The sequence below is a fragment of the Natrix helvetica genome (genome assembly GCF_964273705.1).
Source record: "Natrix helvetica genome assembly, chromosome: 4".
Classification (NCBI taxonomy): Eukaryota; Metazoa; Chordata; class Lepidosauria; order Squamata; family Natricidae; genus Natrix; species Natrix helvetica.
In genome coordinates this window covers 72,546,001-72,559,054 of record NC_138550.1, presented here as the reverse complement: position 1 = coordinate 72,559,054, position 13,054 = coordinate 72,546,001, and the positions used below count along the sequence as shown (strand labels likewise).

At 37.8% G+C, this 13,054-nt stretch overlaps 1 protein-coding gene across 1 annotated transcript in view; it reads left to right on the top strand.

Moving 5' to 3' along the window:
• The window catches only part of CXXC5 (CXXC finger protein 5), a 134,284-nt gene extending 129,769 nt beyond the window's left edge, over window positions 1-4,515 (top strand). Inside the window, exon 4 of the mRNA XM_081950082.1 lies at window positions 2,956-4,515. Coding sequence (XP_081806208.1) covers window positions 2,956-2,961 — 6 coding nt within the window. The 3' untranslated portion in view covers window positions 2,962-4,515. The remainder of the gene's footprint in view (window positions 1-2,955) is intronic.
• Window positions 4,516-13,054: the final 8,539 nt, after the last annotated feature.

Genomic DNA, 13,054 nt, shown 5'->3' with positions numbered 1-13,054 from the left:
ACATCTAACCGGTACAAACAGTTTATAAATAAACTTATAATCAGACAAATTGATATATTGTTTCTACAATTAATGCCAATTAACAGGCTCCTTGAACTGATAGATAAGCTGTTGTGACCAAATGAACATTGAGTATAAACAGTTGCAAAATGCTTTGTAAATCAGTACTTAATGAGTTCTTATACTTTTCTGCTCTGACTTTTCAGTGGTTCTGGGCTTCTTGGTACCCTTTTCAGAAAGATCATTTAACTTTTTACTGCTTCTCATCAGATTGTATTCATTTTCTAGTTTTTAGAGGAATATAATAGTCGCTCATTCATGCTCTCCTACAACCCAGAGAATAGGTCAGAAGAGAAATCATTATTTGTCTCTGGTGCATAAGCTCTCAGTATACATGCGAGTATACACGCAAGCAACAAATAATTAATCATAATAATAATCATAAATCATAATTTTATAGGGGCCCTTCCTCTTTACAATCCACTCAACCCTCCTTTTTGATAAAGATATATAGCATATGTCAACAGAGACTCCCAATTTCATTTTGAAAGATACATGGATTCTTTGGAACATTGGTGAGACCTGTCTTCTTGCCTCTAATGCAAATTTTCCCCTTCTATCCATCTATAGGTAGAACTCTTGAGAGAAAAAGATACACAATTTTTCTAAAAGTAAGTGTAATGGGATACCCAGATTTCATCTGTGATACAGAATACAGGATGGATTTTTGCCTACAGGAAAATAGATTCTGCAACTTAACACATTTACATGGAGTCTATCTGGTTGGCTCTGACTTTAGCATTACCTTGCAGAATTGCAATGTTTATTCCTTATCAGTTTATCTTATAAATAGTTAAAAAGAAAGCCAAACAGTCATACTTCCAACCCCCACTTTAGTTAATAATGCTTACTTAAATTTGAGCTCATGCAAGTCCATTTCCAAGAAAACTTCTTCTTTCTGATAAGCAGAGCCATGATGACATTGGAGATTGATATAGGTTAGCTAGTTAGGATGTATCTGATACAGAACAGAAAATAAATCTATTCTCCAGACCTAGGTGACAAAGTTTTATTCTAGTGAGGATCAATGTTGGAGAAAAGTCACTGGAACAGCTTTAAGGTCACTGCTCTGAAATCTTATTAAATGGAATAATATATTTGCTTAAAATGCTCAGATGTGTTCACCAGCTAAAAGGATTTTTTTTCTCTCTACATAAATAATCTGAGAACTATGCATGGTGCACATGTACTTGCTTGTTGATCTCAGGCTGTTTAGGGAAGTACGGATATCCAAAAGTGGAAAATTGAAACAAGAAAATTATCATTTGAGCTTACTTCCTATTTTCTGCATGATCATGGATGGTTTACTAGATATCTCAAAATAAAATGTATACTGTCAACTACTTGCAAGTGCATCCATAATTTCTCCATAATTTTGCACAAAAACCATAAAGTCAAAAATACATTATTGAAGTGCCCAGCATCTTATATGTAGAGATCATATGTAGAGATCTGCAGCTTTAAGTCATTTAATCATTTTCAGTTTTGAATGTTTTCATATGATGCTGTTAGTTATTATATAAACTTTCCTAAATGTGAACAAATTAAACATAAAGTGTCTTTCCAGGTGAGTACTCAAACACTGGAAATGTTCTTGAATAAGACCTTAAACTATCTGACGTGCTTCTGAGGTTCAATGTACAATACTTAAAATGGTGCTAGTAGGGGAATAAGAGTAACACTGTAATGGCAGACACCTAAGCAGCAACTGGATGCTTCATGCTTGGATCCCCATGCCTGATATCTATTAAATTCTGTCTCCTCATTTTATTACTAAATATTTTTAATAAAAAGAAAAGGGGAAGCAAAGCAGAATACCAGCCTCTCATGCAGGCTTTATTTCCAGGAATGCTCAAGTCTGGAACAGTTGAGTGATATTTTGGAATTGCCTGTTTCTCAGGAAATAAAAAAGGTAAGTTGGGATGGAAAAGCTTGTCCTATGGAAGTAATGGGGTTAACCACACCAATTTATCTTCTGGTAAATGATGCCTTATGAGCACCCAGGCTTTTGATGGTAGTCATTTTGTGAGAGTTCTTGTGACAAGTAAATATTCTAAATGTAATCAATCGCTGATTTGGCAAAATATAGGAACCTTTCATTTATTGAATGAGATAGGGAGATGAAATCACAATATGTGTCAAGATATGCTTGGAATAAACTAGTCTATAATCTATTTTTCAGATTGGTGTTATTCCAGATGTTTGTGCTACAAAAGGTTTTGTGTATTTGTTGAATTCTTACTAAAGGTTTATTCCTATTTAATGGGATAAATTAACCTATTAGAAAACAATGATGCCCTTTACCAAATTACATAGTTGGATCATTTAATTCAGGATTAATTGCTCAGAGAGAAGTTTTCTAGGTTATCATAGAAGTTTTTCATCATTGCCTAACAAAACCTTATAACTGAAGATGCCTGGCCTGAAATCTAGACTACTGAAATAAAAATTGGTTATTCTGCTGCTAAAGTAAATCCCTTTTTAAGTTTTTTTTTTTTTGAAACATTGAGGCATTTGAGATTTTTAATAAACTAAGGGTCTGTCCTCAGTTTTCTTACATTTGGAATAAGCAGCAGCACAACTAAGGAAATGGGTGATTGTGTTTTGTTTTAATTTCCACTTTTTTTGTAACTAATTCAGGACAACATTAGTATTCCAAATTACAGGGAGAACAAGACAGTAATCAGATAAAAGGACATTTTAAATAAGATTTCCTAGATTTATTGATTTAGTGAATTTTTGTAGCTTTCCTTTTTGTCCAGCAGGGCCCTTATCTAAAACAAGAAGCCTTCAATTAATATTACAGTATGTTGCATCTAACAACTTGCTTAGTGATAGTGATTGCTTGATATAAGAAACAAGTTTGCTTTCATCTTTTGCCTTTTTCTCTTTCAGCAATAAGAATACCTGGTGATAAGTCTGCATGAAAAGTTGAGCGCTGATGGTGTAATAGGATCCAGATTTTGCATGGAAAATGCATCATTAATCTCTTAACAGATGAAGACTTTGTAATCTGTAGACTATAAGGGTTTGGGAGAACCCCACTTTATTTTGTTATCAGCATAGAATGTTCAGTGATGCAGGAATTTTATGTATGGAGATAGGAGGGAATCAAAATGCAGAGAGGGCAGTAACAATTACTTATATAATTAATAAAACAGCTGAGGGTACAAACTACCAAGATCTGTAAGTAATTGCAGGATGCAAGATTGAGTGTCACAAGAGAAGCTCTGAGTCATCCTCCTGTTTCTACATAGTTGCCTTGCTCTCAAAAATGTTTACATGTACAAGTTTTGTAGAAAAAGTGGTTTTTCATCTTCCAATACCGTATTATCTGTACGTAAAATATATATTTGTTGTTCTTTCAGTTTATTCATATGACTGAAGATACCTGGAACTTCATCTCTTATCATTCATAGACTGCGTTTCTACTTTCCAAAAATCTAGGACATTTGGTTTATTCCAAGAATCCCTCCTCCCAAATTTACCAAAAGGTCAATCCCACATAAAATTGCTTCAACATCTGTACCATCTGTATAATTGCAGAGGTGGAAAGACCTAAGCTGTTAAGAATCCAAAGACTCAAAGCATCATTTGAGTCATCTTTACACCCTGTCACACTTGTCTTGATGACTTAGTATAGTGCTTCTTCAGAAGACTTCAAGTAATAGTTACTTACAATACTTACTTACAGTGAGTATTGCAGAACATTCCATTTGTTTAGAGGACTAGTGCTATAGATGGCCCTATTTTGGAGTGGTTCTGTCTGTAGCTATTCAGTCAATAGGCACTCCAGTTCTATCTGCAGTGCTTAAGAGTACAAGAGGCTCCTGAGCAAAGTTTATGATACACGGATATTTTACATACCTACCTACATAACCTACCTACATACCACACTTTCAAGTTGTTTTTTAATATGAAAGCAACAGCTATACCCTTTAATGTGACTGTAGCTTAAAAATTGTAGCCATCATAGAGGCACTCCAGGTTTTCTTTGGGGGGGGGGTGTTCTTATGAGCCCAAAGCACTCATTGGAAGATTGAGAGGTTTTGGTTTGAAGATGGATTACAGCTGAAGTTACAGACTCATGCTGATCAAGTTACAGACCCCTGCTGATCAAAAAAGCTATGAAGTTCAGAGGTTTTGACACTCAAGACATTTCCTTATCCTCAAAGAGGGATGAAGCTTATGACCTATCTTGGACCATTAACAAGTAAACATACCCATGTAGGCTATACACTTTTAGGTGGCTCCTTTAAGTTCCCTCATTCACTTCTCAAGAGCAGGCAGCTGATTTGCCTCAAGGGATACAGCCAACACGTATTCTCCCTTCTCCATCGTGCCAGAATACTGTATATATGTATCTTCATGTTTCTTTTGGGAACTGATATTAGCCCTCAACTTTGTGGGCACTATGAAGACTCTTGGAAATAAAGATAATGTCAGAGGGTAGTACTTCGCTGTGTAATGTGCTAGGTTATTTATTTTTTAATTAGAAGAGTATATTGGAAAATTTAAGAAATTAAGCTACTTAACCATTAAAGCCCTGACACAACAGATGTATCATTACTGCTTTCTAAAGACAGAGAGAATGAGGCCAAATACAGTTCCCAAGGGAGGGCATTCCACAGCCTTGGGAGAAATACAGACAAAGCCATCTTTGCCAAGCCATATAAATGAGCTTCTAAAAGCAATGTCTTCAGAAGGTCATCTGCAGATCAGATTCATAATGAAAAAAGATGTCCCTTAGACAGATTTTATGTTGTTTAGCTTTCTTACATTATGGATAATAATTTAAATGGAGTTCAGAAATGTATTTGGCAAACAATACAAATATTTCAGTTCAGTACACTCTAGCAACCCAGTTCTCACATTTTTACTACATTTTGCCCCAGTGACAACTTCTGGACACTTCATGTCGGTCCTATGCAACTATCAAGGCACAGTTATGCTGGCACACTTAGGTATAATGGTGTGGATGCACTTGGTATTACAATTGCCACTTGTCATTACAACTGAAAAATGGATTTCCAGTAGACAGACTTGTTCTTTCTTTGGGAGTCCAACTCCAAATTCAGTTTCATATTGGTTAAGAGTGTCGTCACTGGATTATTTTCTGTATCTGCATTCAGTGGTGCTAATTACTTACTTAATTAATACTGGAGTTTACTATTTAACTGGATGGCTACAAGTAGTAGAACCTGTGAATTTCAGCATTCTAATGGCATCCTATTCCAAAGCTCCCAGTAGTTTTACATAGATGTTGAAGATGCGTAAAATATAAGATGGAATACCATGAGTCAACAGTCAAGGTATGGAACAATAATACCCTTATCGACTGTACTGAATCATTACAAAACAGGGTTTCCAAGGTTCAGTCCTGCCAAATGGTCCTAAGGAATACTACAACTGGGTATCAAAAGCCACCAAGAGGCTATGAGAACTTACAGAGCTGTACTTCTCCATCCAGTTTCCAGCATGTTTTCCATCCAGATGATTTAGCAATACAATATTGCAACAAAACCTCTGACTGAAATAGGTCCACATAATATTCTCCAGAAATGTAATGGTATTCCTTTGGTCTTTTGAAGCTGTATTGTGCACTTGAGGATGTTGTGCACTATATTGATCCGCAAATACTGTGTGCTACTGTGTTCTGCGCCTGCCAAGCAAAAAGAGGTTATTCGAGTCACTAGCCTGTGGAACTCACAAAGGGATTTATTACAGAAAGAGGCAATCAGCCCAATGGCCCCCATATGGTAGTGCCCTTTTCACATGACAATTATGCTGTGGGAAGTGCTTTTTCTACAGCACTGCTAGTGTGCTATTTAAAAGCCTGCAACCATGTCACTGGATTTTTGCCACAGAAACAGCCCGCTGGGTTCTACAGCAAGGTCTTAATTCACAATGACTTCATCATAATGATCCTAGGGAGGAGTGCAGAGAAGATAGGAGGAAAATCTCTGCAATGCAGGGCATTGCATACAAAAGCAATTTGTACAGAGTGGAAGCAAAGGGGAACCCCCCTGGCTATTCCACTCCTGCCCTTGGTGCTGATCATACTTTGGCTAGGATTTACTGCTTTACTGAAAATGGTGGCTTTAACTGAGCAATTAAAATCACTTTCTAAAGTTCATCATTCCTTAACTCTGCAATTTGCTGTCCTTTTGCCAAAAAGGGTTCAGGTATGTTCTTTAGTTATGTTGAATACTTCTATCAGGCACAATTCTTATCACTACTGACACCGTTCTCAAATAAGCTGGATCTAATAGTCATTAGATTGCTTAATTCATCTATTTGCCCCTTTTTCTGGTGTCAGCAGGATCAGCTGAGCATTACTTTGGATTAATGAAGGATCAAACTGCCATTATATCCTACCTCCTCATAGATACATTGGTCCCTAGACTAGATGCATTGGCCCACTAGACTAGCCACACAAAAGTATATAGAATCTCCATATCCCCAAAGTTTACTTTAGTATACATCTCTTAGCTATCTGAAGTCTTTGAGTTTTGCTGCATCAGACTAACATAGTTCTGCAACCCTCAAGAAAGTGTGTCAATCTGCAGGTTACTTAGACCTGAATTACTAAATCTGGACTCTTGGAGGAGTGAAATGAATAAACCAGGAGACAGTTTATTCTTTCACATATTTGCCTACCAAATAACATAAGAACACCGCCCCGAGTCCCTTCTGGGAGAGGGGGCGGTCTAGAAGCACCAAATATAAATAAATAAATAAATAAATAAATAAATAAGAAAACTCAGCTTTTCCTTTTTAAATCCCCAGATTCCTTTGGAGTAGCTTCTATTATTACAGTGAAATCAAGGAAAGACTTATTCGATATAGAATTTAATTTCTGCAAAAACTTCATAAAAACTGAGTTCTTTATCAATATACAGATTTTTAGAAATTCCTTACAATATTCAAGGAATGTGGAGATGGTCATTCCATTTCCATTCTATTCTTAGAGCTTTTCTACACAAGCAATTTATAGCACGGCCAGCAATTGCTGTGGCAATCAGTCAGTAATGAAGACAAGCTTTATGTCACTATAGCAATGGCAGGGTGACACTATAAATGGCTAATGCGGAAATGCTCTTAATTAAGGAAATAATTTTGCCAAAATACCTGGTTTTGAAAAAAGCTAGTGATTTCAAATAATGGAAGGATTGTCTAAATCCCAGTGTACATAATCCTTAGAAAAGCTGAGGTTGTTCTCTCCACTCACCACTAATCCAAACAGCAAAATGCATAATGCATTTATAATTATAATAATTTATTAATACATCTATTATTCATAGTTTAGTCATTTGTGAAATATAAAGAAACAAGTCATAATATGTAGCATTCTTTTAGATTATAATAATACTTCATTTACAGTCACAGACCAAAACACGAACAGTACAAAAGAGACACAGAGGCCAGTCACCAAAACCCCAACTAAGGGAGGATTCAACTCTCTCCTCTAATGGTCACAGCTCTCAAGAAAAACCTGGAAACCTGAGAGGTGATGTACGAGGAGACATCCCCAAGGCAATGCACAAACAAATCACGGCCATCAGGACCAGAAGGGACATTCTTTTAGATTATACATTTAGGCATAATGGCATGTGTAAATTCAAACTGAATAGACAAAATCCCAGCTCATTAGAGACGGTATATGTCGCTGAATTGGTTTATGATTGTGAGTTAATTTTGATATTTTTTCTTTACTATCAGTTGGGTTCCACCCCCAAAGCATAAAACAGCATTCTAACATTCCTTGATTTAAGCTGTTACGAATTTCTGCTGTGAAAACCTACTCCTTTTTTAGTATGTGTTTTATCTGCTGTATTTGATGTATTTTTAATGATTGGTCTTAGATTGTAAATAAACTTCAAACTCTTCTTCTCCATTATTAGTTGAGTATATTTCTAAGTGCACTCCTATCTTGTATTATTTCTACTGGAAATGTGAAGAGAGCTGAGAAAAGGAGACTTGCCTAAGGATCCATAAAGGCTAATATATTTAATTTATTTTATTTGAGTATATGAATTCTGTTCTTCCCTACCCCAAACAATTTTAGACTATTTTTTATTAAGGAAGTAATATGAATACAGAAGTGAGCAGGAGGAGTGGGTAATCAGGAAAACCATCAGACAGATTTGACATCATAGAGGTTAAATCATAGAGGTAATCCAACATACACAGTGTTATTACAGTTTTGTTGATTTGATCATTTCTCCTAGTTTGGGTTCCTGAGGCCATAACTTCAGAAAGAGTTAGCTCAGATAAATACAGTGGCAGCAGATGAAATCTCAGTGGGATTCCCAAAACGTGCAAAATGAAGACTCGTGTATCTTGGGAATTGCATCAGCAGTATTTTTTTATCTCAAAAGAACCTGTTAACCCTTCCTTCTTTTATCCTTCCTTGTACTTGTTCAGGGTCTCTTTTGAGCAAGAGATCACCTTGTAACTCTTGAAATGTAAAAACAATTTTTAAAAAAAAACAAAATGATTTGCTCCTATGTTTATGATTTTTATAACTACAGAAAAATAAAAGCATAGACTATGAAGACTGATACAGAAAAAAACAGTTCCAGTTCATTTATGGATCTCCAGGACTATGCTTAAATTGGATGCTTTTTGAAAGCACTTTAAGAAGCTGGTACATTTGGAACAAAGTGATCACGTTTTGTGTGAGCTGAAGTTTTTGAACTACATTAAAAAGAAACTGGGAGTGAACAACCTGCAATCTTACGAGCACCTGGGCAGTCTTAGACTAAATTCATGTGGCCCTCTACCATATTTCAGAAAAAAGTGATTGGTTGTGACTTACTTTTTTTTTTGCTGTTCAGGAAAGAAGAAAGTGGAGGGAGGGAGGGAGAGAGAGAGAAGAAGGGGACAAAGAAAATAGGTAAGCCATACCAGTTGCTGCTCAGCCTTGAATGTACTAATGTGTCAGTAAAAATGAGCAAACATGGGGATTCCTTGCCACAATCGTTCTTTCACATAAAGAAGCAGACAAAAGTGTTAACATTGAGCAGCCCTCTCAACAGAGAAAGGGAAAAGACACCAGCTGTCCCCAACTTATAACACAGTCCTATTGGCTGTTCCAAGAAGATTTCAAACATCTGACTCAGGTGACCCTGAGGTCACAGAGAAAACCCCAAGTAATCACAACAGCTCTCAGAAAGTGTTAAGACTAGTTGACTGCAAAGAACATACAATCTTTCCATTTCCATCACCACCACTGTCCTGTCAGATCCTATCACCCACCCCAAAAAACTAATCTCGACTGTCAATAACTGACCTTCCATCTCCCACAGCATCCAAGATAACTGATGAAGCTTCCAGGATAGGAAGCAAAATGGCGGCTTCTTCCTCAAAAAAAATCAGTCCAGTCACCTTTTCAAAAATAAAAACCACTTTTTGATACAACATGACCTGGATGTCTGAGAACATTCATAGAAATTCAGATAAAACTACTTCCTGTCGGAAGAACTGGATCTTAAGGAGGCTGTGAATCCAGGCTTTATGATGACATTCCTGTTAAACCCATTTCAACTGAAAGAAGGAATAGTCTTGTACAGTTGCTATGATGTATGTTTATGCGGAGTAAAGCCCACCATTTCTTCATAACGTCATGAATCTTAACCCAAATCATCCAGGACAGGAAGCGCCACAACAGATCTATTATTTTTCAAGATGTCACAAGTCTCCATATCACACTTATTTGAAATGTCAGTCGAACCTCTTCTAGTCAGGAATACTTTGGAACCTGTTTCCTGGTTGTTGTTGGTTTTTTTTTTTTGTTAAAGGCTGCGCCTCTTTTTTTTATTGTTCAAATTTTTTATTAGTTTTAAAAAATTTTACAAGGAAAAGGGGCTATAGGGTTATAAAACATTTTGACAGCTACATCGTGCAGGGGGGAGAAGCCCCCCAGGTCTTGCAAGTTTTACAAACGAAGATAGAAAAATATCAACATTTACATAAGTATTAGCAGTTTTGAGTTTAACACAAAATCATCAGTATGTTTCAATTATTTGTTTTGTATCACTTCCGTAAAGGTACATTGTAACAACAACTGCAATAGTGTTTCAAATCACTTTTGTGATCTGAGTCTTCTAGTTGTTGCGTCCTCTCTCCCGTCCACCGGCTGAGCCTCAGCCCCTCCCTCCTTTGTTTCTTGTGTAACATCCCCCATTTCGCCAAAGAGAGCACTGTGTTTTTTAGTGAAAGCCTCTGCTTCCACTACTGTGTTGATTCTAATTCTGCTGCCCTCCCCAAAAATCAACATGCCTTCTGGAAACAGCCACCTGAACCAAACCCCATTATTGTATAATTTTTTTGCTAAGAAGGAATATTTCCTTCTGTTATCTCTTACTTTCTTTGGGATCTGTTTAAGAATGGTTATTTCTTTATCTTTATATTTTAATGGTCCTCCCCTTTGAGCTCCTAGAACCTCATCTCTTGTAGTTTTTCTAAGAAATTTAACATGAACTTCCCTTGGAACATTGTGTGTTCTTGCATAGGCTGAATTAACCCTGTAGATCAGATCAATGTCCCACCAAAGCTGTTGTTTATCTCTATTAATATATTCTGTTAGTATTGTGGTCATAATCTCCTTAAGATCTTCATTCTCAACTTCTGGTAAGTTTTGGAACCTAAGAAAAAAAGACATCCTTTCAAATTCCATTTTTAACATCTGATTTCCAAATTCTACATTTCCCTTTTGGATTGTCTTCATCTCATCTCTCATCCCAACCGCACCCTCCTCCAGCACACCTATCCTCTGTTCATTCCGTGTGGTTTGCTGATTCGTCTCTCTGAGCTGTTCATTTAAGCTGTTCCTGCAGTTGTTTTTTAATTTTGTCCTGTCCCTTTAAGATGATTTGAAGCATCTGATGAATAGACAAGTCCTTTGCACTCTCTTCAGAGGCTTTAGGTTGTAAAAAAGATCCCAGTTGTGACTGGTGAGCAGGGCTGGACGTAGAAGATGTTGGGGCCGATGAGGCCTTACCAGGCGGTAATTTCTTTGGACCCATCATGAGGCTCCGAGATAGTTATTGTTCTGTACAAAGAGATGGCGTCTGTGGGAGAGTACAGCCGGTAGGGATCACCAAACAAGCAAGTCCAAAGGAGAATAAGTCTTCTAGTACAGAACTAGAGCAAATAGGTGGGTCAGAATATTCCAAATCCAGGGGAATAACGTACTTGAAGATGCTCCTGGAGATCTCTGGGGTGGAAATTAGTTGAAAGCCATAAAGTTTTCCAAGGGAGGAGTCTCATTCATGAAGACAAAGAAAAAGGAGGAAGTTGGCCATATTGGCTCAGCCAGTACAGGTGGTCAGGAAACAACAAAGTCAAAGTTCCCATAGATAGTTTAGAGAAGAATCAGTTCAGCCATCCTTTCTCTCGCAATTGTAAAAAAAAATTTTCCCCCCATTATTTAAGGGAAGTGAAAGTAGATTTCAAACGTTCTCTCTCCCCCATAAAAGAGAGAGATTTTTCAAGTGCCGCTTTTCCAAGGGGGGTGGAATTTCCCTCCCCCTCCAATCTAAACTCCAGAAGTTGAAACAAAGTCTCAAAAAGAAAACTGCAGAACAGTCAAAAGAGTAAGGATAGTAAAAGACCTGGGGAGACCCCTCGCCTCACTACTCTTCAGCTGTTTCATTCCAATTAATTGTTTCCTTCCAGGCTGCGTTCGTCGAAGCGCACGATGGCATTCCTCACGCTCCCTACGCTCCCCGGCTCCTGGGGCAAAACTGGAGACCCCCCGCAGCCGCAGCCGTTCCAGGGGGTCCCAGCAAGCCGCCCCTATGGCAGGGCGCCACTCCAAGGCACCCTGTGCTCCCCCTAGACTTCAGGGGAACCCACCGGAGCAGCAAAAAGGCGGACACGCGCGTCCGTCACCTTCGGCTGCCGGAAGTCGTCTCTGTTTCCTGATTTTTTAAAATTACTATGAGATGGTTAATTTCTACAGCACAGCAAAACACGCACAAAATAAAACATCACCTTCCCCCCCAAGATATAAAATAAATAGAAGAGCAAATAAATGTCTCGGTCAGTTATGGTGAGCTAAGTTCACATTATTCTTAGGTCACACCAGGATAGGTATTCCAAATACTGAAGACATGCTCCAAATTTTGCTGTACTGAAAGAGAGGTCAAAATATATGTCACAATCATTTTCCCTGATCAGGAGATACTGTGTTGCAGGAACTAGGTATGTCTAGTCAAGCAAAGAGAAGGACTAGGAGTGAAATGATAGAGGTCTTCCAAAACTTAAGGGACTGTCACAGACAAGTGAAGAGGAGGTTGACCTACTCTCCAAAGCACTTGAAAGGAGGACAAGAAGTAATGAGTGGAAGATCATTGAAGAGAGATCAAACCTAGACGTAAGGAGAAATTTCCTGGCAGTGAGAACAATTGATGGAAAAGCTCCATTGCTGGAGATTTTCAAGAAGAGATTGGACAACCATTTGCTCAGAATGGCATGGAGTCTTCTGCTCAAGCAGTGGGTTGGACTAAAAGACCTGCAAGTCCCTTCTAACTGTTGTTCTATGATTCTATGAAACCTGGAGAATCTGTTCATCAGAAAAACTGAATAGCAGAACATTAGCATTTCATCTCCCCGCTCTGTTTTCTCCTTCAAGGGTGTTAATGCTGTGGTCAACATGCCATTTTTTAAAACCCCGGCTTTTGGGGGTTATTTATTTAAACCACTTGTTATGTAAAGGAGGAAATAGTGACATATATACACATCTTTTCTGAAGTCCCAAAGGTGCTTTTACAAGAGGTTTTTCTGTGAAGATTTTCACTTTTCATCCAAGAAGGTGCTTCAACTCTGACTGGATGGTGGGGAATGGAAGGATTTGTACTTGCAGACAGCTGGTCATTTGCATTTTTAGAGTCGTTGAGGCCACCTGGAAGGTTACCTGTGTCATCAGGCTCACCTGAGTCGTGCAAATGAGTGTTGGGCCTTCTTGGAACTGTTAAAATGACTGTGC